Below are 25,820 nucleotides of genomic sequence, written 5' to 3'. Positions count from 1 at the left end.
GAACCCTTCCGAATACTGTACACTCTGACTACTGTTCTACTGGATAGATAGGAGCTAAGAAGAACAGGAAGGAATTAATTGGGTATTTTGCTTGTAATTCCATTGTCCCATAGGATCCCCAACATTTCCCAATTACTGGTGCCATTTTTACATTACAGGAAGCTGACTGTTATTTGAATGGCTTTGGAAGGCACCACATAAATCTCTTAACTGCTTCAGATTTTCCCAAAGAATCTTGGGGTTACTATCAGACTGCCGCCTACTTTCCAAAAAGAAGGGCAATGTTCATTTCATAAAATTTATATGCCACTTGACTGTAGAAAACCTCAAAGTGGTCCTTAATGCCAATATCCTTAATAATGGCAAGCAGAAAGCGCTCTCGCTCGCTCTCCCACTTGTTATGACTTTTGCCTGGCTACGTCACCCTCCATGGTGCTGCTTCAATGGCACAAGAGCAGGCACCCCCAAACTCTGCCCTCCAGATGTTTTGGGACTACAATTCCCATCATCCCTGACCACTGGTCCTGTTAGCTAGGGATCATGGGAGTTGTAGGCCAAAACATCTGGAAGGCTGCAGGTTGGGGATGTCTGCACAAGAAAGTTCATCCATTTAATGAACTTCTGTTCCCTAGGACTACAACTCCCATCAGCCCCAGCAGGCATAACTGTAGTCCCAAAAATCTGGAAGGCAGTAGGCCAGGGAAGGCTGGCCCAAGGGCTACCTGTATCAGGCCACTGTCAACCTGAAGAGGCTACCAGGGGCACAAGATTATTAATTGGATGTGGCAAGGAAAGTGTTTGTGACAGAGCAACTGAATGTGCAGGTGAAACTCGGAAAATTAGAATATCGTCGAAAAGTGCATTTATTTCAGTAATGCAACTTAAAAGGTGAAACCAATATATGAGATAGATGCATGACATGCAAAGCAAGATATGTCAAGCGTATATTCCTGCGTATAAGACGACTGGGCGTATAAGACGACCCCGTAACTTTTCCAGTTAAAATATAGAGTTTGGGATATACTCGCTGTATAAGAAATACAACCCAGCGTATAAGACGACCCCCGACTTTTGAGATTTTCCTGGGTTAATAAGTAGTCTTATACACAGGAATATACAGTATTTGTCGTTAGGCAGGTCAATAATAAATAGAATGTAATTAATGAAATGTAATAGCGATGTTTATTTTTGTATTATTGTAACTATTTGTTTTATTACTGTGGAATTTCCAAAAGAAAGCATTTGTAAAAATAAAAATAAAAAGTTGCATTACTGAAATAAATGCACTTTTCGACGATATTCTAATTTTCCAAGTTTCACCTGTACAGTAATTTGGATCTAGGCAGATATGGAGACAAAGAGATTGGCAGGCATGAAGTGTGCTAAGTCATTCATTGGAGGCAGAAGAGCAGCCCAATTAAAGGGACTGAGTCAGGCGTTCAGAAGATGAGCCTGGAGATTGTTTGTGGAGACGAAAGGCCCTAAATCCACCCACATTTTCACCCACACTCTCAGTCATCACCCATCACGCCTCGCAAACTTCCTTCCAATCCCAACGACCTTCCCCTTTCCTGCTCGGCAGGGGGTTGGACTGGATGGCCCTTGTGGTCTCTTCCAACTCTATGATTCTATAACAGGGGTGGCCAACTCCCAAGACACTGAGATCTACTCACAGAGTTAAAAACTGGCAGTGATCTACCCCTTTTGGGGGGTTCAGGTCAAAGTTGTTGAGCTTTATTTTCTTTAGGAAAGAAAGCCCTGGTTTTGGGGGTTCTGGTCAAAGTTCTTGGGCTTTTTTAGGACTGAGGATGGCCCTGTTTTGGGGGGTGCAGGGCACACACGTTAAGCTTTTTTTAGGGGAGCAAAAGTTGTTGAGCTTCTTTGGGGGGAGCCAGTGATCTACCACAGATGTCCAGTGATCTACCGGTAGATCACGATCTACCTGTTGGACGTGCCTGTTCTATAAGAATGGTCTTCACTGATCAACCATCACATCAAGGGAACACACTCAGTTCCTCCATTTAGGTGAGAAACCCCTTAGCCCAGCGAATCTCAGGTTTTCAGATGGCAATCCTCTCCTAAACTTATCAACTCTCTGTTCCCCAACCCATCACCAACCACCCGCAGAGAGGTCCACGCATGCAAGCAATAACGGAACAACAACAAGCAGCCCCACCTTCTTATGCTCAGGGCTCCACATCAAGAAAATACTCAGGCTTCTCCCCAGAACCATACCTTAGCACCTGAGGGTATGTTTTTAAGACCCACCAAATAACTGGGAGTTGTTCCGAACCTTCCGATCCCCCTTTTGGTGCTGTGTTGCTAACCCACCCTGGGACCTGCAGCTTGAAGGCTTCTCAAAGGGTGTGGCAGGGGAGCAAGATCCAAGGCCAGTCCAGGAAACTGTTAAAACATTGCACTCCAGTACAGTATAATATAATATATACAGTAATCATATTTCAGGAATGATAATATAACATATAATTATATTTTGGGAAAGATTCGTGCTCCTGTGCATTGCTTTATGCTTCCTGTATGTCCTGGGATCATATTCTAAAGGAGTTGTGTTCTATGTTATAAATCAAGCACCCCTCGGAGTTGCTCTCTCCTCCCCCCCCCCGTTTTCCAATGTGTTCCTTATCTATAAAAAAAATATCGGCAAGCAAAATTGTTGGTCCGAAAGTGTGGCCCCAGAGCAGGGGGAAAGGTTTGAGAACCACTAGGTATTACAGTGGTACCTCTGGTTAAGAACTTTATTCGTTCTGGATGTCTGTTCTTAACCTGAAACTGTTCTTTTAAAAAACAAACAAACCTGAAACTGTTCTTAACCTGAGGTACCACTTTAGCTCATGGGGCCTCTCGCTGCTTCTGCGCCGCCGGAGTACGATTTCTGTTTTCATCCTGCAGCAAAGTTCTTAACCTGAGGTACTATTTCTGGATTAGCAGAGTCTGTAACCTGAAGCGTCTCCATCCCGAGGCTGGTGGGGTGGAGGCCCTAGGCCTCTGCCTCTTCCCCACCCCACCCCCACTAGGCTAATAATAATATTAATAATAATGCTGTCTGCCCCTCCCCCCTTACGCCTCTGTCCCTCCCCTTCCCTACTAAACTAATAGTAATAATAGCAATAATGCTGCATGCCCCTACCCCCTACGCCTCTGCTGCTCCCCCACTGGGATGATGATGATGATAATGCTGTCTGCCCCCCTTAGGCCTCTGCCCCACCCCGCCCCCACAAGGCTAATAATAATAATAATAATGCTGCCTGCCCCTCCCCCCTACGCCTCTGCCCCTCCCCCACTGGGATGATGATGATAATAATAATAATAATAATAATGCTGCCTGCCCCCCTTAGGCCTCTGCCCCACCCCGCCCCCACAAGGCTAATAATAATAATGCTGCCTGCCCCTCCCCCCTACGCCTCTGCCCCTCCCCCACTGGGATAATAATAATAATAATAATAATAATAATAATAATAATAATAATGCTGTCTGCCCCCCTTAGGCCTCTGACCCACCCCGCCCCCACAAGGCTAATAATAATAATAATAATAATAATGCTGCCTGCCCCTCCCCCCTAGGTCTCTCCCCCTCCCCCACTGGGATAATAAACAAACAACAACAATGCTGCCTGCCCCTCCCCCTTAGGCCTCTGCCCCTCCCCTTTCCCACTAGGCTAATAATAATAATACTGTAATAATAATAATAACAATAATGCTGCCTGCCCCTCCCCCCCCTCCTCCCACCTTCTTGACGGCCTGGTGGAAGCCGAACTCTCCCGCCTCCTTGAGGTCCAGCCAGATCATGGGCATGCGGGGCACGGCCTCCATCCCGCCGGCCTCGCCCCCCCTTCCGGCCCAGACGCGGCGCAGCACCAGCCGGGCCCCTCCCAGGAGGCCCAAGCCCAGCCGAGCCCGACGCGGCGCCCGGACGAGACGAGGAGGAGGAAGAGGAGGAAGAGGACGCGGCGGCTGAGGGGGCTCCTCCGGCCCAGCCCGACTTCCGGCGCACCGCCCACTCCCCGCCGGAAGCCGCGGCGCCTGACGGGAAGCGGAGTTCCTGCTCCCGGTGGACTACAACTCCCAGAGGCCCCGGCTTGCTCGGGACTGATGGGAGTTGTAGTTCCGCAACAGCTTCAGGGCTCGCAGATGTGGAGAGAGAGAGCGCATCTGGCTGGCTGCGCGCAGGATTCCTGCGTTGCAGGAGGGGGTGGACTAGATGGCCCTCGGGTGTCCCTTCCCACTCTACAGTTCTGTGAGTCCAGCCCCTATTTTCCAGGGACAGTCCCGGGTTTACAGAAGCCCAGTCCCGGTTTCTGATGAATGTCCCGCTTTTCCTTAGGACATCCCTATTTCCATCGGGGAAATGTTGGAGGGGATGTGATGATTCTATGATTCTAATAAATCTGCGATGCAGTGATCGTGGTAGATCAGCAGGTGGCAATGAAGATCCTCCATTGCAACTGAGCACCCTGAGGTTGGGCACAGACGTGCGGGTGGTAAAAATGTTTGGGATCCCAGGGCTTGCATGCCCCAGAAGGGCAGCACTAGTCCTATGACTCTATTGCAACAAAAGCAACCAAGTGTCATGTAGCCCTTGGGAAATTTAGTATATTTTAGATACAATACCACTGTTGTTAAAACCTAATATAGTTTCCGAAGGTGTTCATTCTCTCTTAACTGCATGTTCTTTTATTGCCGTGCAGTATATGATATAAAACAATACTCTTGGGGTAAGTATTGGGTGGTGCAGCAGTCGGTGGGTTACAGGGGTCAGCAAACTTTTTCAGCAGGAGGCCAGTCTACTCTCCCTCAGACCTTGTGGGGGGCTGGACTATATTTTGAAAAGAAAGAAAGAAAGAATTCCTCTGCCCCACAAATAACCCAGAGATGCATTTTAAATAAAAGCACACATTCTACTCATGTAAAAACACGCTGATTCCCGGACCGTCCATGGGCTGGATTCAGAAGGCGATTGGGCTGGATCCAGCGCCCGGGCCTTAGTTTGCCTACCCATGGACTAGAATCTGGGAAAGACCAGTTTCACTCTCAGCCAGGAAGCTCCCTTGTCCAGTCGATGTGTCTAACCTACCTGACAGAGAAGTTGTGGGGATTAAAGAAACCCAGCCAGATGGGCGGGGTATAAATAATAAATTATTATTATTATTATTATTATTATTATTATTATTATATAAATGATGAGGGGGAGATCCAAGTACGCCACCTTGAGCCCCTTGGAGAAAAGTGTAGGATTCATGGCCATCCATGAAGGCAGTGAGAGATTTTACTTTCTTGGGCTCCTTGATCACTGCAGATGGTGACAGCAGTCACGAAATTAAAAGACGCCTGCTTCTTGGGAGAAAAGCAATGACAAACCTAGACAGCATCTTAAAAAGCAGAGACATCACCCTGCCGACAAAGGTCCGTATAGTTAAAGCTATGGTTTTCCCAGTAGTGATGTATGGAAGTGAGAGCTGGACCATAAAGAAGGCTGATCGCCGAAGAATTGATGCTTTTGAATTATGGTGCTGGAGGAGACTCTTGAGAGTCCCATGGACTGCAAGAAGATCAAACCTATCCATTCTTAAGGAAATCAGCCCTGAGTGCTCCCTGGAAGGACAGATCGTGAAGCTGAGGCTCCAATACTTTGGCCACCTCATGAGAAGAGAAGACTCTCTGGAAAAAACCCTGATGTTCTCCCACATATATCCCTCAAGGCAGTGGGTATGGATTTTTCCTCGGGGTTTACTCCCAAAGCCTTTCTCACAAACAAGGGTGTGGAGGTTCAGGATCAGAGTGTTCCTTCTCCTAGATGGGCTCCCTTCCCAGATTGACAAGCCCCTTCTGCCCCTCACTTCCGACTACAGCATGTGCAGAAACCACCTTATTAGACCCGCTATTGGTACGGTAGGATATAAAACTATAAATGCAATAAATAAATGGATAAACATCACTGAAAACACAACTTAAGTCCCTCTGAAAGAAGATACAGTGGTACCTCTGGTTAAGAACTTAATTTGTTCCGAAGGTCCGTTCTTAACCTGAAACCGTTCTTAACTTGAGGTACCACTTCAGCTAATGCGGCCTCCCGCTGCGACAGTGTGAGCTCCCATTGCTCAGTCCCAGCTCCTGCCAACCTAGCAGTTCGAAAGCACATCAAAGTGCAAGTAGATAAATAGGAACCGCTACAGCGGGAAGGTTAACAGCGTTTCCGTGTGCTGCTCTGGTTCGCCAGAAGCAGCTTTGTCATGCTGGCCACATGACCTGGAAGCTGTACGCCGGCTCCCTCGGCCAATAACGCAAGATTAGTGCCGCAACCCCAGAGTCGGTCACGACTGGACCAAATGGTCAGGGGTCCCTTTACCTTTACCTTACTACTTCTGGATTAGCAGAGTCTGTAACCCGAGGTGTTTGTAACCCGAGATACCACTGTATTGGAGCACTACAAATCATCACCATTATTATTATTTACTAAGTTTGTATACCACCCTTCATCGTAGATCACAGGGGCGGTTCACAATCATGATTTGCCCTTCTATGTACATACAGAGAAAATAGAAGATCTAGCTGAAAATAGAAGATCTGGCTGAAAATAGAAGATCTAGATGAAAATAGAAGATCTAGCTCTGCCTTGACAGTTGCAAGGCACCCCATTACTGTTGTCATATAGGTGTAAAATTATTATATAATCTGTAAAGGCTGTTATAATCTTAGACGGTAGGGTGGCTGCAAGGGGGCTTGGCTTCGACTATCGCGAAGCGACACTGCAGCACTTCCAAATTTGCCACTGCGCTGTTTTGTATGACCCTCTCCCCCCTCTTGATTTTCTCCCCCCCCCCCGCCCATCACCTTTGCCCTTTCTCACTGAGACATCCTCCAAAAATGGTTCAGGAGCAGCTGTTTGGGACTCTCTGCTGCTCTCCCTCTGTTCCTCCCATGCAATTATCCCTCATATGGCCAGCCCACATGTGATTATGCAACTCGCTCCTAGTCCTGAAATGTCCTCTTTTAGATATACATACCATCTCTTTTAACATTAAAAGGAAAAGGGCTTGTTTTCTTCTTGTTTATATCGTCAGCTCCTTCCCTCCCCTTTCTTCTCCTGGCTGACAAAGGCACCACCAAAATAGAAAAATCAAGCAGAAGGCAGGAGCCTATTTTTACTGCGGAAGAGGTTTTTGTTTCTTCTCTTTTTTCTCCAATTTTTTTTAAAAAAGAGTTAATTACTTCCAAATATCACCTTCCTGGTGCTGATCCTTCTAGAATAGATCATCCAGGGCTGGAAAAAAAGGAGGCTGAAGGAGGTTTAAACATTCCATTTATACCCGGCTCGCTTCCAGACAAACTAGTTGTTGAATATTCAGACCGATTTCTTTGCAGGGAGTTTATGAACACAATCACTGGGAAACTGTGGAACTCCCTGCCTGTTGACACCAGGCAGATGCACTCGTTTTGGTGTCTGCTGAAAACATTTTTTTCCAGCAGTTCTCTACAACATGGCACATTAGTGTGTCGGCTACACTGTGTAGGTGTGTCGCACAAACGCTCCCTGCGCTCGTCCCAGGGCTGGAAAGGGGTTAGTTTAGCCTCCGGTTTGCTAGTAAAACTGAATTACTGTGTCGTGAAATGACGCATGTCTAAGAAGTGTGTCAGGGATGTGGGTGGTGCTGTGGGTTAAACCACGGAGCCTAGGGCTTGCTGATCAAAAGGTTGGCGGTTCGAATCCCCGCAATGGGGTGAGCCCCCGTTGTCCAGTCCCTGCTCCTGCCAACCTAGCAGTTCGAAAGCACCTCAAAGTGCAAGTAGATAAATAGGAACCGCTATAGCGGGAAGGTAAACGGCGTTTCCATGTGCTGCTCTGGTTTGCCAGAAGCGGCTTTGTCATGCTGGCCACACGACCTGGAAGCTGTACGCCGGCTCCCTCGGCCAGTAAAGCGAGATGAGCGCCGCAACCCCAGAGTTGTCCGCGACCGGACCTAATGGTCAGGGATCCCTTTACCTTTAAAAAGTGTGTCACCAACATGAAAAATTTGGAAAGCTCTGCCCAATGCGCACACCACTAGCAGGCTTGTGGCTTTCAAATTCTAAAATTTGGTGGGGCCCACCCATCTGTCTTGCTGCATTCCACGGCATCGTTGTGGCGCCCCCTGCAGTTGCATGGGGCACGTCCCAGAAACCACCTCTGCACATGCTCAGCCTGCCTCTTGGGCAGCCCAAGAAGGACTCCCTCGGGAGGTGGCGAACTCCCCTTCGCTGGAGGTTTTTAAGCAGTCATCCGGCACGTATGCTTGCATTGAGCTTCCTGCACTGCAAGGGGTTGGACTAGATGACCCTTAGGGGTTCCCTCCCAATTCAATAAATCCATTATCATTTAGTTGAGATTCCTGCATGGCAGGGGGTTGGACTAGATTGCCCTGGGGGTGCCCCCCTGTCATTCTAAGAAGGACGGGCCAGCGCTGTGACTCGGCATTCCGGCAGCTCCCTGCAATGGCCGCGGTGGGCCAGCGGGGGGAGCCCGAGAGACGAGGCTCCCTCCATCCTCTCTGCCTGCGCGTTTGGCTGCCTGGGCGCTCAGCATCCCTGGACCATCCCTCTCCTCCTCCTCCTCCTCCCTCCCTCCCTCCCTCCTCGCCCCCCCCTTGCATCTCATTGCTTCATCCCCATCCGACGCTGCCAGACAGGCGGCGAGTCCAAAGGGAGCCGCCGGCGAGGAGCCCCGGAGGGAGATCGGTCGCATCAAGGCTCCGCATCCCCGCATCCCGAAATAACACGGACCATCCGCACTGCTGGAAGAGGATCCCGGGTTCTCCCTCCCCGCACAGCTCGCTCTCCTTTCTAACCGGAGTTTGGCTCTCAGCATCCTTCCTGCGGCGGAGGCTCTGCGCATCTGCACTCTCCCCCCCCTTCAACCCCCCCCCCCCACCAACACCAGCTATCCTGGGGGAAATCCGGATCTTCCTCTCCACCCCACAAGAGCCCCATCATCGCTCCTCTTGAATGGCACCGGAGAGGGGAAGGCCGGGCGCGATTGCGGCAGCAGCAGCGTCGTGGTGGTCGGGAGAGCGCAGGATCTGAGCGCCCCCCCCCCCCGTTTGCAAGGAAGACGAGGGAGTTTGGAGGGTCGAAAGGAAAAAAAAAACGGGGAGCCAACAGCACCCCACACGCAGCCCGAGGGGTGCAGCAGAAGCGCCTTCTTCCAGGGACTAACGAGAAGGAAAGCGGGATGGCGCCCCCCGGCGGCGGCGGGAGGAGTCCGTCTGGGGACCGATCGGACAGGATCTAGGTTTTTTTTAAATACGGAAAAGAGGTCAGTGGGGGTGGGGGGGAATTGAGTACCACCGGGTTCCCCAGTTGCAGTTTGGGTTTTGCAACAGCGCCTTTCTGCAGCAACGATTGGGGACATCTGCGCGCCCCCCTATCTCCAACCAGAAGCTTTGACCAGCAACGATTTCCCCCATCTGGGGGGCAGGAAGCACCCCCACACACACACACAGGACACTTGCAAGCTTTGCAATCCATCTGGCCGTCGAAGGATCGCAGGCGCTTTTTTTGAAGCAGCTGGAAACTGTGGCAAAAACCTCATTTGCCCGGAATTATTCCCAGGACGTAGTGAAGGTGTGCGCTGGAAGCCGAGGCCGGTGTGTAAGTTTGCAAATGGGTGGACTGGAGCAGCAGGTGCAGGATGAGAAGCGCCACAGGCCCTGAGGCCACGACGATGGCGCAACACCAATAGGTCTCCCCCCACCCCAGCTAGGTGTGTTTGGCCACGTTGGTCTGGCCGCCGATCCCTTGCAAGCAGGAGGTGACTTTGCTTCCAGGGCCAGGCCAGGCGAGAACACCCCCACCGAGGCAGGATCTGGCCATGAGGCCTGGGCTCCTGCTGGTGGTCGCTTGTAGTGGGCCTGGGGTGCTTTGACTCAGCCCCTCGCTCGCCCCCTCCATCCCGGCGCCCCCTCTTTCCCCTTCCCTTCCCACTGCCGCCATGGGGACGGTGCTGTCCCTCTCTCCGGGCCTGCGGAAAACCAGCCTTTACGACGACGGCTCCTCCAGCTCCTTGGCGCACTACCCTGGCCTGGCGGGCGCCAAGGGCAGCGGCAGCGGCGGGCAGAAGGCCGAGAAGGGGCTCAAGAGAAACTCCATGTTCATCCCGGCCTTGACCTGGAAGCGGCTAGTGGCCTCGACCAAGAAAAAGGGGTCGCGGGCCGGCGGCGGCGGCAGCAAGGGCCCCTCGAAGAACAACGGCAACTACGGCCACGCCAAGGACGTGGCCCAGCTGAACCACGAGAACGTCAAGAAGTCCCTCTCCTGCGCCAACCTCGCCAGCTTCGACGGGGCCGAGCCGCCGCTGGCCCCCCTCAGCTCCAAGCGCTCCTCCGGCACACTCAAGCCCGGCGTGGTCGGCGGAGGCACCTCGTCGTCCCCCCGGCGGGTGATTGTCCAGGCGTCCACCAGCGAGCTGCTGAAGTGCCTGGGCGAGTTCCTGTGCCGCCGCTGCTTCCGCCTGAAGCACCTGTCTCCCACCGAGCCCATCCTGTGGCTCCGCAGCGTGGACCGCTCCCTGCTGCTGCAGGGCTGGCAAGACCAGGCCTTTGTCACTCCGGCCAACGTGGTCTTCGTCTACCTGCTGTGCCGCGAGATGATCGACGGGGACACGGTGGGCAGTGAGCATGAGCTGCAGGCTGCCCTGCTCACCTGCCTCTACCTGTCCTACTCCTACATGGGCAACGAGATCTCCTACCCGCTGAAGCCCTTCCTGGTGGAAGCCTCCAAAGACGTCTTCTGGAACCGCTGCTTGCGCATCATCAACGCCATGAGCGCCAAGATGCTTCGGATCAACGCCGACCCGCACTACTTCACCCAGGTCTTCGCCGACCTCAAGAACGAGGGCAGCGCCAAGAGAGAAGACTTTGCCCGCATCCTGGACCGGTGACTGGTTCTCCTGGCGAGGACCGGGGACCTGGCCAGATTCACCAGTTCCTTCCTGGTCCCTGGTGGGCGATGGATGCTCGGTGGCCCAGAGGTCTCCTTCTGAGGCCATGCCTTTGCCAAAACAGACAACTGCTTTCTCTGCTTGCTGCAGTGAGTCAGACGGGCTCAACGAAGGTGTTGGACGAGGTGGGTGGAGGTGGAATGCAGATGCTCAGAAATCCATCCGTCTGTCTGTCTGTCTGTCAGAGCTGCTTTTTTTAAAAATATAAAACCAATGAGGGAGGAACCCACAAAGGTATCTGGACCTCTGCCACTTTTTTTTGAAAAGGCCAGAAGGTGCCTCTGGGGGTTTCCTACACCCCCTTGGTGTCATTTATTCTGATTATTTATTTTTTTGGAACTCCCCCCCCCAAAAAAATTGGGGGACGGAGTGAGCGGAAAGATCTGGGAAGGAGGAAAATAATTTTTGACGATTGTGTTGGGTCTAAGAGGCAAACACACAGGGAGAAGCAAGTCTGCAGATCTGCCCGTCTTGCCTTGGGCACTAATTAAGCGTGGAGGTGCCATCATTTGTACTTCATTTATTTTTATTTTTTAATGAGACTAGCTCCCCCCCCCCACATTTCCAGACCCCTTTTCCGGCTCTGGGGTCCTGTTGCCCTCACTCAGCTGCCCTCAGCACCAAGTCCATTTGCAACCACTGCTAGAATTCTCCCCTCCTTGTTAGAATGGTCGCCTCTTGTCCTCCTGGAGTTGAATCTGGTGTGTTGCTTGTGCGAAAGGATGGGGAAAGGGTTCCTTCGAGGCAGGAGTGGAAGATGCAGCCCCGACCCTTGGCTTTGGTTACTCTTTGGGGTTTAGGACTGTGATGGGGGAACAGAGGGAGGAAAGAGGTGGGGAAATTGAGGGGCCACACAATGAATTCTGAATAAGGGCCACACCGCACGTCACCTTAATCTGCTTCTTAAATTCAGGGTCGCTGCCTTTCCCCCCTGAAGACTGCCAGTAGGGTCTGATCAGGATTGGGGTCCCCAACACAAGGGGGAACAGGACCTTTTTGCATTCCCACTGCAGTTCCAGAACTGAGCTCCCTGCGCCTGCACCTTGCATTGCAAAAAAAGGAGGCCTCTCATCTTTCCATGGGACCTCTCCTTTGCCCTGCAAACAGAAAACTCCAGGCCCTGAATCTGGATCAAGACCACAGCAAGGGTTACGGTCCCCTAACCCTCAAGGGGGGGGGTCCCATTGGAGTCCCTTGTGCTGGCCGTTTATGCGGGGAACCCTTAATTAAGGGCAGAATTGTTTGCAAAGTAGGGTGAGTACATAAGGAGAGCCTGCTGGATCAGGCCAATGGCCCATTTCGTCCAGCATCCTGTTCTCCCAGTGGCCAACCAGATAGATGCCTGTGGGAAGCCCCCAGGCAGGATTCGAACACAGGAGCGCTCTCCCTTCCCGCAGCTTCTAGCACCTGGTATTCAGAATCATTGCTGCCTCTGGAGGCTGAGCCTAGCCATCCTGGCGAGTAGCCATCGATAGCCCTCTCCTCCTCTGTGATTAATAATAATAATAATAATAATAATAATAATAATAATAATAATAATTTATTTATACCCCACCCATCTGGCTGAGTCTCCCTAGCCACTCTGGGCAGCTCCCAATTGAATATTAAAACAATACAGTATTAAATATTAAAAGCTTCCCTAAACAGTCCTCTTTTAAAGCCTTCTAGAATGCGTTGTCTCGGCTGGGCTGACCACACAGATGACCAAAGCCATTGCTTGCAGGCCGCAGTATTCTTGGGGATGCCAGAGAAGCAGTGTGCGAGCCCGGAAATTCACCCCAAGATCCTTTGCAATGTGCTGAGGGTCAATGTGCCTTTGTTGGGTTGCACATTAGCAGGGGGACGGGGATTATGACACACATTTCGGTCTTTCAAATTTGAGCAATGCTCTGTGCGAGGCCAAAAATTGGTACCCGCCGCCCCCCCTGCCTCTCACCTTCCCTTTTGCTCAATTCACTTCCTGTGCTCTGCAGCACCCCCTAGGCTCAGCACCCAGTGCTGTGAAACCAATTGCTCTGCCCTATATCTGCCTCTGACATTACCTTGGACATTTCCTGCTATTTCCACGTGGAAGTGTAGATTCTCTGGGTATGCATACAAGCCTACACCAGTTTCGAATCCGTTTAGCGGTTGCTTCTTCCCCAAATGACTCCTGGAAAACTTAGTTTTATGAAGCTGCTGAAAATTCCCTGCTGTCCATCACAGGACTGCCATTCCCTAGGGAGAGGGCGATGTTTACAGGGAGATTTTTAAAAAACCCAGTCCTGCCTGCTAGCTTATAGTTCGAAAGACACAGCACAAAAGGAAAAAGGGTTGGAGGAGGAGGAGGGAGGAGGAATAAAAAAGCTAACTTAGGCAACCAGTTTTTGTAACAACTAGCTGGGATGCAAATAGTTAGCCTGATGGATAAGCTACTGCTAAGTGGAAGAAGTCGGCAGGGCAAATGGAATAGCTGTGCTTCCCGTTGTTATTTGTCTGCCATTTGAGAAATTTGACAACAGGCTGTGTTTGGGTTTGCCCTGATAGTATCCTCACGGAGATTGCCAAGCAGGTGAGCACAGCATCATGGGAGTTGTAGTTCGAAGCATCCGGAGGGGAGCCTATTTGGCAAAGGCTGGCATAAGATATAGTTGGAAGGAAGTCACAATGGTGTTGGCCACTTAATGCTGTCTGTTGTCTGACCTTCATGGGGTATTGATGTGGGGATCAGGAACAGAACTGACGCCCCAAGAGTATTATTTATAGCCAGTATTAACCAGCCTGGCCTTCTCTAACCCACCAGACAGCAGGCAAGGTCTGCGGTTTCTCTCGCTCAACCTCAGTTGCTCCCCAGTTTGCAAGTGGACCCCTCATATTCTCCCCACTCCCAATCTGGGCTCCAAGGTGGAGGCTCACCCCCCCTCCCACGCTGACATTTGGAGAAGCAGCAAACGTTTAAATATGTATTAGGTTCATACCTTTTTCTCCAAAGATATCAAGGGGGCACGCGTGCCGTAGTTCTTCTCCCCCTCCCCAATTCATCGCCACAACGACCCTGCAAAGTAGGTGAGCCTGAGCAGCAGCGAGGGTCACCCAGCTTCGTGGTCAAGTGCGGATTCGAACCTGCGTCTCTCCAGGTCCTAGGCCGACACTCTAACCACTAGGCCACCCTGGCTCTCCTCAGAGCCCCTTTATAAAGGTAGGGTGCCACGGTGGCAAGAATCATAGAATCATAGAATCGTAGAGTTGGAAGAGACCACAAGGGCCATCCAGTCCAACCCCCTGCCAAGCAGGAAACACCACCAAAGCATTCTTGACATATGCCTGCCAAGCCTCTGCTTAAAGACCTTCAAAGAAGGAGACTCCACCACACTCCTTGGCAGCAAATTCCACTGCCGAACAGCTCTTACTGTCAGGAAGTTCTTCCTAATGTTTAGGTGGAATCTTCTTTCTTGAAGTTTGAATCCATTGCTCCGTGTCCGCTTCTCTGGAGCAGCAGAAAACAATCTTTCTCCCTCCTCTCTATGACATCCTTTCATATATTTGAACATGGCTATCATATCACCCCTTAACCTTCTCTTCTCCAGGCTAAACATACCCAGCTCCCTAAGCCGTTCCTCATAAGGCATTGTTTCCAGGCCTTTGACCATTTTGGTTGCCCTCTTCTGGACACGTTCCAGCTTGTCAGTATCCTTCTTGAACAGTGGTGCCCAGAACTGGACACAGTACTCCAGGTGAGGTCTGACCAGAGCAGAATACAGTGATACTATTACTTCCCTTGATCTAGATGCTATACTCCTATTGATGCAGCCCAGAATTGCATTGGCTTTTTTCGCTGCTGCATCACACAATAGAATGGCCTGGATTGGCTGGTTAGCCTGCCAGTCTCCCAGCCCCTGGTCAGGTGACCAGCCTTTTTGTTGGCTTCTTGTCATGGGATGGGAAGAAGCCCACAGGCCCAGATGTTCTCATCTGCTGCCTAAACAAGGAAAGACCCAGGAGCCTAATCGGTCACCTGGTCACCCGTGGCTCCTGCCCCAAGGAACCCTGGGAACTGTAGTTGAACAGAGGAAGCCGCCTTCCAAGGAGTCGGGAAACTGGTCCACCTAGCCAAGTCAGGCCTTTGCCGACCTGGCGCCCTCCAGATGTTTTGCAGGGGTCCCAAAAATCTAGAGGGCGCCTGGTTGGCAGAGGCTGAGCGAGCCCAATGCTGTCCCCACCATCCGGCAGGGAGTCTCTTTCACCAGTACCTGCAAGCTGCAGGGGACCAAAGCTGGGAATGGATGCCTGTTATTATTATTATTATTATTATTATTATTATTATTATTATTATTAAAATTTGTATACTGCCCTTCACCCGCAGATCTCAGGGCGGCTCGCAACATAAAAATGCAATATAAAATAAAACACAATATAAAAGCTCTCAAACACAGACACACACACACACACACGAATAGCCTGCTGCATTTCGAGAGAGAAGAACATTTGACCTCTTCCTCAGCCCCCCTTTTTTTAAAAAAAAACACTGTGTACATATATATATATAACATTATCACTTGTTGATTTCCATGGCAACTGGCAAAATTTGGAGGTTGCAGCTGAGCCACCAGCAGAGAGAGGTTGCGTGTGTGTTTCGAGACAGAATCTAGAGTTTTCTCTTTTAAAAAAAGCCTTTAACTCCTTCGCCCGATGAAAGGGCTCCTTTATTAAGGAACAAAACCTTTCTTTTTCGTGGCACGAAGTCGTAGTTTTATGCTAAAATGGTCTCTTGCTGTCTATAGAAACCTCCTGTAAATTCCCCCCAGAATTTCCCTTTTTGCAGGTCACTGAAGGGAGGGAGGAGGCAATCAGATGCTATCCTTTAAATAGCATGGTTCGATATGGATGGAGGATGGAGACCAGGGACTGGGAACCTCATGGCTTGATTGATGGGGGGAGCAACACCAGGCCCTGTGATTGGCAGGCAGCACGGACTCTTCCGATTGGTCATCTGAGAAATGTGTTGGCCGACACCTCCATTTAGGATTTGGGGTGGGGGGGTGGGGGAAGCACAAACCATTCTGCACTGGATGCCACTTTTTGGCGTTGCACGGGGTGGAAAGACCGCCCCCAGAACTAAAAGGGGGCTAGAAACAATTTGTGGGACTGTGCAACATATGGCGGCTACCTCTGGTCTCAAGCGATGGCCACCCCTCTGACTACCAGTCGCTGGAAAACAAATTATTAATTTTCATAGAATCATAGAGTTGGAAGAGACCACAAGGGCCATCCAGTCCAACCCCCTGCCAAGCAGGAAACACCATCAAAGCATTCTTGACATATGCCTGTCAAGCCTCCGCTTAAAGACCTCCAAAGAAGGAGACTCCACCACACTCCTTGGTAGCAAATTCCACTGCCGAACAGCTCTTACTGTCAGGAAGTTCTTCCTAATGTTTAGGTGGAATCTTCTTTCTTGAAGTTTGAATCCATTGCTCCGTGTCCACTTCTCTGGAGCAGCAGAAAACAACCTTTCACCCTCCTCTATATGACATCCTTTCATATATTTGAACATGGCTATCATATCACCCCTAAACCTTCTCTTCTCCAGGCTAAACATACCCAGCTCCCTAAGCCGTTCCTCATAAGGCATCGTTTCCAGGCCTTTGACCATTTTGGTTGCCCTCTTCTGGACACGTTCCAGCTTGTCAGTATCCTTCTTGAACTGTGGTGCCCAGAACTGGACACAGTACTCCAGGTACTATATCCCACCTTTTTCTCCGGGGAGCTCTGCCTCTCCTCATTTAATCTCCACAACAACCCTGCGAGGTAGGGTGGACTAAGAGGCGGGGACTGGCTACCCAGTGAGCTTCATGGCCAAGTGGGGTTTGATCCCTGGTCCCTCTCAGGTCTTGGTCTGGCAAGCAATGACGCAAGAGGGATTGGGTTCTCATTCCCTGCTACAAGCATCAGTTTGGTCACTCTGGAAAAGAGGGTCCTGGGTTTGGGAGGGGTTTGGTCTGATCTAGTAAGGCCGTTCTTCTGCCAGGATTATAGATCGGGTCCGTCTGCTGTCCCCAGGCCAGGGAAGCTTGCGCTTCTGCACCAAACACGGTCGCCCGCGTTTAGTTTAGTTTAAATTGAATACAGGAGGAAAGAAATATGCTGAAGGTGAACTCTTGTAAACTATGGGTCTTGATGTAGCCCAAACTGCCGTCACACTAATAGGAAGCCATCGCCAGGCTTCAAGGAGCCCCAAGTTTCCCAGAGATAGTATTTTTTTAAATACAAAAAAAGTGAGGAGGAGAGAAATCTGGGGGTGGGGTGGGGTGGGATTCTATTCCCCCAGTGAGAATTTTGCAACCACTGAGCATATATGATCTTCTCTGGGATGTTTTGAGGGCAATTCTCACTGGGGGACAGAAAAGCAGGGGAAGGAGGGCTGGAATGGGGCAGGTCGTACTTCTTAGATTCAACAGGACCTGTGGAGGAGGGGAGGTTGAGAAAGATAGAGAGGTGTCGTGTGTGACGGTTGCATTGATGCGCCACCTGAACTTCCCCGTCCATCTCAGCAAAACCCTGGCACACCTAGGACCTGAAGCCCGAGGCCATGAAACATTTGCCATCTCTGCTTTGGCTAGCCAAAAGGCCTGCAGGATTTCCTGGCCAGGGAGAGGGCTGCAATCCCAGTTGCTATGTGATCCCAGTTCTGTAATTCTCCATCGCCTGTTTTGGCAGGCAGGCAGAGAAAGCCCTTTCTGGTTTTGCAGTAAGCGCCACTCGTTCCAGGGTAGCTGCCCCCAATCTCTGTGTTATGTAAGACAGCCTTCGTCAACCTGGTGTCCTCCAGACGTTTAGGACTCCCAACGCCCATCAGCGGCTGGGGCTGATCAGGGGCCCAGCAGTCAGCTTCGCCTGCTGAACAGCAGCCTGAAGGGGGAGAAGGCAGAGTGACTTCATCTGTAGCTGATCAGCCTTCAAGGAAGCGGAGGAGAAGGCATTGATGAGAACCAGCTGGCTTCAGCCTTATTAAGCAGAGCTCTCAGCAGCAGTTGGATGCTGGAAACAACGCCTGTGTTTCCGGGCCTTACCTCGTTGCTTCCTTTTCTACATCTGGACGCTTGGTTTTGTGATTAAGAGCCTCATGCTATACCAACTTCATATGCTGAGTGTATCTCAGAGACTCTCGTCTCCACCGAGCTCTGCACACTGCTGCTCAACAACAGGACCACAGCACCGATGGGATTTGGAGTCCATAAACATCTGGGATGGGCGAACACCCAGTTGATGAAGGCTGACATGAGAGCTTTACAGAAATGCAACCAAGCTGCCTTAAACGTAGCCAGACCGCTGGCCAGTCTAGCAATGTCTACTCCAGGCAGTGCTATTTTTCTAGAAAAAGAGGCGCCAGAACTCGCCATCAACACCTCCGTCGTTTTCTTGGAATGGCAATGGTGTCTGCCTGACAGGTGCCGGAACTCCGGCTGGAAAAAAAAAGTCCCGACTCCGGGAGGGGAGAACCTCCAGTTGCCCAGATGATGTCAAACCCCAGTGTTGGACTCCATCTGGGCCAGGTGAGATTTCAGCACCCAACATCACCTGCATGGCCGCAGGTTCTCTGCCCCTGCTCCGTTGACAGCAGGTCTGCAAGAGAAGGGGAATCCTTCCTAGCTTCCTGAATCTGACCCCTTTAAATAGGCATTTGAACCCTGAGCTCTGTCCCCCAAGCCCTGCCGCGCATATGCCGGGTCCTACTGTATAGGATATTTACGTAGCTGGAGAGAGGCAGGATTGAGAGAGAGAAACAGTCGCATTCATAGAGGCACACACATACCATATTGCTACCTGTACACATATATTTTTATAGTTACAGGTAGGTAGCCGTGTTGGTCTGAGTCGAAGCAAAATAAAAAAATTCCTTCAGTAGCACCTTAAAGACCAACTAAGTTTATATTTTGGTATGAGCTTTCGTGTGCATGCACACTTCTTCAGATAGGTATCTGAAGAAGTGTGCATGCACACGAAAGCTCATACCAAAATATAAACTTAGTTGGTCTTTAAGGTGCTACTGAAGGAATTTTTTAATTTTACATATATTTTTATACGTGAGAATATCTGTAACAATGGGCTCGACCTCTTTTTATAAAAGATCCAGATTCTGCAACTTCGGGGCTCATCCAGATAACGGCTTCTCTCATAGAATAGAATCATAGAATCGTAGAGTTGGAAGAGACCACAAGGGCCATCCAGTCCAACCCCCTGCCGAGCAGGAAACACCATCAAAGCATTCTTGACATATGCCTGTCAAGCCTCTGCTTAAAGACCACCAAAGAAGGGGACTCCACCACACTCCCTGGTAGCAAATTCCACTGTTGAACAGCTCTTACAGTCAGGAAGTTCTTCCTAATGTTTAGGTGGAATCTTCTTTCTTGTAGCTTGAATCCATTGCTCCGTGTCTGCTTCTCTGGAACAGCAGCAAACAACCTTCCTCCCTCCTCTCTATGACATCCTTTTATATATTTGAACATGGCTATCATATCACCTCTCGACACTCCTGATCTAGAACTGGGGCAGATGCGCAAAGCTGGGAATAACTTCTCCCGCTCGAAGAAATATCCCGACACAGGGGGGTGGAAAGTGGTCCATTTGTACAGCCAATCCCATGTGTGTATTCCATGACCGAACAAGCACAGAAATCAACAACGGGCACCAAATTAAGCCTCTTAAGAACCTCGGTTCCCACCCACCCACCCTACCAAAGCCAAGTTTCTAAGCCTTATGGGTTTGAAGACACACCTGCGTCTATCCCCAATGTTGTCCTTTCCCCCACAAATTTGCAGCATTGATACAAGCTGCAGGATTCATCGTTGGTTGGCACATAATTTGATGGTGACATGTGGATATTATTATTATTATTATTATTATTATTATTATTATTATTATTAAAGGGGAAAATACAGGGAGCCCTATGCATAGCCCAAGCTAGCCCCATTCAAGCGGATGGATCCGAGCCAAGGAATGCGGCCTGGGACATTATGGTTGTAACCTACAGATTTGGACTGGGGGAAGAACTCCGTCCTCGAAAAAGCAGGAAGAGACAGTCGGGTAAACTCCTGAAGTGTACAAACGCACACCCCGTCAAGGGGACTTTTTTAAACTCTGGGAGATTTTGATCTCACTCATCTGCTGCTAAAAACCCCCGGCAAGTTCCCCTTCGGTGGAAATGCTGATGTGTAGATATAATCATGTAAATAGCTTTCCTAAGGGGGGTCGGGGTGGGGTGGGAATGGACATTGTGCATGTTGAGATGTATCTCTTTAATTCCCGTCTTTCCTTCTCTCCCCGTGGTTCCTTTTCCTCTTTTTGGAATTGTTTGCTTTGTAATTTTAAAAGGATGGGGAGCCTCCCGCAAAAAAAAATGTGCTGGATTCTTCCTGCTTCCCAGCCTGGGAGTAGGACGCCAAGAGGACCAGGGCTGTTCCTTTTCCGGATACAATCGGACTGAACGTTTATTTTCAATACCGAGGCAACGCTTGCGCTTTAAAACCTCTATTAATTCCTCTGGTGGGGTTTTTGCAGCGACTTTCTCTCTCAATGGGGGTTGCGGGGAGCCTGGGGGACAAAAGGCGACCTCAAAATCTGCCCCCTCGCCCTCTTGACCAAGGAAAATTTCTTCTTCTTAGCCGGCCAGTGGCTTCCAGACTGCAAGGAAGGCTGGATTGTGAAACACAGCCAGGACTGTCAGACTATCCCAGGCCTGCCCTGTGCTGAACGAGGAACCCAAGATATTTAAAGTTTGGGAAAAAACAAAACAAAAAAAACAAACCCATCCCTCATCCAGAGGGCTTTTGAAATCTCTTTGTATGATATTTACTATCTGAGTCTTGCCTAAGTGTTTGATTTCTACGTTGTATTGACCTGTATCATTGCGGGGAGCAAACTGGAAGGGGAGATTTCTGTGGGGCGGGGTGGGGCGGTGATCGTTGACCATGGCACTTTATGCAAAATAAAATAAAATCGGAAGAAACGTTAACTGTTGTTTGTTTGTTTTTAAAGAAGAAAAGTTAACTTGTTTTTTTAAAGAAGAAAATGGAATGCCATAAATGAAAAAAAATCTCTTCTGAATTTAATGTCTGTAACCACAAGGCAGGTCTTACTGTGGGGCAGGGCTGTTGGGTGGAGTGCTCCACAGCAACACCCAAAGGTCAACAGGGAAGTATGGAATCGTAGAGTTGGAAGGGACCCACAGAGGTCATCTAGTCCAACCCCCTGCAATGCAGGAACCACAACTAAAGAATCCCTGGCAGGTGGCCATCCAGCCTCTGCTTATAAACATCCAATAAAGGAGGTTCCACTGTTGAGCAGATCTTGGGGTCGGAAGGATCTCCCTAGTAGTGTTTGGTCAGAATCTCCTTATTTAGCGAGATGCCTGAATCTCTAGGCGATGTGCTAGCAAGTTGGGAAACATGCAAGAGAGGGTTGGAAAGACCATCGGAACGCAAAACGCCAGACCAACCCAGCATCTGGGAGAGGAGGACCTCTCAGCAAACCCAGAACAGAAGCAGCATATTTATGACTACAACTCCCAGCATCCAAAGCCAGCACAGCTGATGGGAGTTGTGGTCCTAAGCTGGGTGCGCCACCTTTGGGGAAGGCTGCTGTAAGTCATTTTAGGAAATGTAGGAAGCTACCTTATGCAATGCAGCATCACGGACCGGTTGGACGTAGAGGAATGGAGGAAGGAACCTGTTGGGGAACCCCCAAGGGAAGAAGGCGCAGAGCCGAGCCTGGGGGGGGGGGTTTGACGGGACAACGATGAGGAGGGAAAAGGAGAAGAGGGAGAAGACTGGAAAGAGGAGGTGTCAGAATCTGAAGAAGTAACAGGTTTTAGTGAGCTGGGAGAGCCTGTGGCAGAAAGAAGTCTAGTACAGTGGTCCCTTGGTTCTCAAACGCCTTGGTACTCAAACAACTTGGAACCCAAACACTGCAAACCCAGAAGTAAGTGTTCCAGTTTGCAAACTTTTTATAGAAGCCGAATGTGCTCCGTTTTGAGTGTTACACTGACGATTTGAGTGCCACACTTCCGTTTTGAGTGTTACGCTGAGATCTGTCTGTTTTTGCTATTTATTTTGCGTTTTTGTGGCTCTTTTTCGCTTTGTTTTTGTGACTGCGTGGAACCCAGTTCAGCTACTGATGGATTGAATGTGTGACTGCAGTACATTGTTTATTGCTTTCATTTTATGGCTCAATGGTCGCGTTAGATAGTAAAATTCATGTTAAATGGCTGTTTTAGGGGTTGTTTTTAACGGAACGGATTAATCCATTTTGCATTACTTTCTCTGGGAAAGCGCGCCTTGGTTTCGGAACGCTTTGGTTTTGGAACGGACTTCCGGAACAGATTAAGTTTGAGAACCAAGATCTCACTGTATCGGAGGCAGAAGCTGAGGCAGGAAAGGAGGGAGGACAAAAGGCAGAGGTGAGTCAGACTGCTGAAGAGTCACAGGTATCTCTCCCTCCTGCGGCAACAAGCTCCTTTCCCTGCTGGTCTCCCAGAACCAGAAGAGGCATGAAAAGGGTGGAGGAGAGGTTGTTTGCATGCAGGTGCAGTCTCTGATTGCTTGAGGCAAAACCCTGAAGAGGCAGGGGCTTAGATGGCTGTGGGGAGGCTGGGACCCTCAGTATCGGCAGCTGCTTCATGACCAACTAGAGGTGAGGTTCTCTGCTCATGAGGCCTGACACTCCACCCAATCTGTGCAGATCCTGTTTTGGCTAACGAAGAGTTAACTCCAACTCACACAGTGTGATTGACTGCTGGCTTGCGCCCTACCGACAGATCCTTGGGTCCAACCTGCTCACTGTTTTCTGCACTGACTGGCAGAGGCTGTCCATCCCAGGTTTCAGGCAGGAGTCTCTCCCAGTCTCAGCTGGAGACACCAGGAATTGATCCCGGGTCCTTCTGCAGGCAAGAGCGCTGAGTTACAGCTTTTGCCCTCCCCAAACTACAGGCTCCTTTTATACAAGGGAGGATGGAGACCACCAAACAGGGGACTCATCCACATTTACCTTTTGCCCCACACTTTCTAGGCAAAGGCCCACACTTTTCTGGTCTGTGTCCGACCTAGAGATGGGAAGGCCTGGGAAAAACCAGGAATATTTTTTTGGGGGGAACCTGTTTTTCCCCCAAAGCCGTTTTCCCCTGGTTTTTTTTTTTAAGTATGTGGAATATTCAAACTATATCAAACTCTCTCATTTTTTTCCCAGGAAAAAAATGGCTTTGGAAAGAAAACAGGGGGGAAAACTGTTTCCCCCCCCCAATTTTTCTGGTTCCCCCCCCCAGGCCTTCTCATCTCCGGTCCGACCAGGAAGCAGCACTGAGCTAGACGAACAAATGGTGTGACTCAGTTTACAACCCCTGCCTGTGTCCCTAGGGCCCAGGGCTCAGTGCCAGGGCACAGACTTGGCGTGCAAAAGTTCGGCATCCCAATAGCATCTCTAGGAGAGACTGCCTGCCCGAAACCCTGGAGAGCTGCTGCCAGTCAGTGCAGACAATGCTGAGCTAGCTGGACCAGATGAGGCTGCTTCTTCTTAGGGCCAACCCACCCAGAGTCCTCTCCTCATTCTTCCTGGGTCTGGTGCGCTCAGCCTCGGAAGCCCTGCCAGGGACGCTATGCCAGTGCTGGAGGACGGACGAGAGGGAAGGAAGACGGAGAGATCGACGGCTTTCCAATAATAGACTCCACAAGCACAGGCCTTCATCAAGGGTGCAATATTCACACGCATCAGGAGTGGGAGGTATTTTCACTGCTGATAAATTAATATTTTCCCCCATCCAAGGTCAAGCATGTTTTGACGGGATGTGTCCCGCTGAGCGAATACATGTGGGCTCTGGAGGACAATCGTGGGACTGGCGGATGGCATCTGAGAATCTGGACTCCAGAAGGCCCATCACGCCTCAAAATCATGTGCTCAGGAGCTATAAGCCCTCTTCTCCCCACATCCCAGAAGCGTTTGGGTGGGCTGCGGTTACCTAGCAACAAGAGAACAACATCCACTGTAGACCCAGAGATAAGAATGGAGGAGGGTTTTTCTTTGCTCTAATGGTGTTAAGAGATTCTGGGCGGGGGGGGGGGACATCCCGAAACCCTAGAAATTAATAACTGATTATTCAGGATGTGAAGGGAGAAATACAAGCTGCAGAGGAATTCCTGGGCTAGCCTATGCAAAACGACCTGGACAAGATGGGGGCATTAAGAAATAATACAGGACAACTGAGGGCCATTGACAAGGCAAGAGAATTGTCCTCCCCATTTGCCCTGTGGTGTGAACTGGTGGTTTGGAAGGTTGCTGGGGTAGCAGAGTGTGAGGTGACAGGAAAATAGTTTTTTTGCAGGGTGTTCTGGGAAGAAGGGAGAAAGACTGGGATCCATCTTGGGCAGGCTGGCTGAAGGCTGGCTGCACTGCTGTGCGGGACAAGCCCCTCTCAAAATGACCATGCTATAAGACAGGGGTCGGCAAGGTTTACCTCACCTGGGCAGGTTCACTCCTGTGGAGTGGGCCGGATCGCGCCTGCATTTCCGGCGTCTGCGTCTGCGCAGGTGCGATTTCCGGCACCGTGGAAGCGAGTCCCTGCTCTGCGCTGTGCCACTTTAGGTCAGAGCGGGGGGACTCGCCGAGAGGGCAGCTCGGTTCGGGGGCGGCTCGTGGGCCATTTAAACGACCCCCGTGGACCGCTTTTGGGCCGCTTATAGCAGGTTGCCGACCCCTGCTATAAGATCTGGACGTCCTCCATACAGACGGGAGGTGTAAATAGGTGAATAAACCACTGTGTGAGTGTCTAGAGGCAGTTGGAGGATGGATGGCAGCTAACAGATTGAGGTTGAATCGTGACAAAACAGAACTACTGATTTTGGGGGACAGGGGGCAGGTGGCTATGGAGGATTCCCTGGTCCTGAATGGGGTATCTGTGCCCCTGAAGGACCAGGTGCACAGCCTGGGAGTCATTTTGGACTCACAGCTGTCCATGGAGGTGCAGGTCAATTCTGTGTCCAGGGCAGCTGTCTATCAGCTCCATCTAGTATGCAGGCTGAGACCCTACCTGCTTGCAAACTGTCTCACCAGAGTGGTGCATGCTCTAGTTATCTCTCGCTTGGACTACTGCAATGCACTCTACGTGGGGCTACCTTTGAAGGTGACCCAGAAACTACAATCCAGAATGCGGCAGCTAGACTGGTGACTGGGAGTGGCCGCCGAGACCACATAACACCGGTCTTGAAAGACCTTCATTGACTCCCAATATGTTTCCGAGCACAATTCAAAGTGTTGGTACTGACCTTTAAAGCCCTAAGCAGCCTCGGTCCAGTAGAAAAGAGTTTTGGATTTGGATTTGATATCCCGTTTTATCACTACCCAAAGGAGTCTCAAAGCAGCTAACATTCTCCTTTCCCTTTTCCCCCACAACAAACACTCTGTGAGGAGAGTGGGGATGAGAGACTTCAAAGTATACCTAAAGGAGCGTCTCCACTCCTATCTTTCAGCCCGGACACTGAGGTCCAGCTCCGAGGGCCTTCTGGCGGTTCCCTCCCTGTGAGAAGTGAGGTTACAAGGAACCAGGCAGGGGGCCTTCTTGGTAGTGGCTCCCACCCTATGGAACGCACTCTCATCAGATGTCAAAGAGATAAACAACTACCTGACATTTAGGAAACATCTGAAGGCAGCCCTATTTAGGGAAGCTTTTAATGTGTGACATTTTAATGTATTTTAATCTTTGTTGGAAGCTGCCCAGTGTGGCTGGGAAAGCCCAGCCGGATGGGCAGGGTACAAATAATAAATTATTATCATCATCATCATTATTATTACTTAAGGGGGAGAAAATTGGATTA

The 25,820-nt window shown here is 50.3% G+C and overlaps 2 protein-coding genes across 2 annotated transcripts in view; one reads left to right on the top strand and one right to left on the bottom strand.

The window, feature by feature from the left end:
* Positions 1-4,001, bottom strand: part of PTPN23 (protein tyrosine phosphatase non-receptor type 23) — a 50,628-nt gene extending 46,627 nt beyond the window's left edge. The window contains exon 1 of the mRNA XM_035129804.2: positions 3,744-4,001. Within this exon, the coding sequence (XP_034985695.2) occupies positions 3,744-3,827 (84 nt within the window). The 5' untranslated portion in view covers positions 3,828-4,001. The remainder of the gene's footprint in view (positions 1-3,743) is intronic.
* A 5,977-nt stretch (positions 4,002-9,978) lies between these two features.
* Positions 9,979-10,926, top strand: LOC118092238 (cyclin-dependent kinase 5 activator 1-like). Its single transcript, XM_035130094.2, has one exon. The coding sequence runs from the start codon at positions 9,979-9,981 to the stop codon at positions 10,924-10,926; it is 948 nt and encodes a 315-aa protein (XP_034985985.1).
* Positions 10,927-25,820: the final 14,894 nt, after the last annotated feature.

Source organism: Zootoca vivipara, chromosome 12 (genome assembly GCF_963506605.1).
Source record: "Zootoca vivipara chromosome 12, rZooViv1.1, whole genome shotgun sequence".
In the NCBI taxonomy this organism is placed as follows: Eukaryota; Metazoa; Chordata; class Lepidosauria; order Squamata; family Lacertidae; genus Zootoca; species Zootoca vivipara.
Note: the sequence above shows the minus strand (reverse complement) of the source record. Positions and strands in the feature narration are given on the sequence as shown.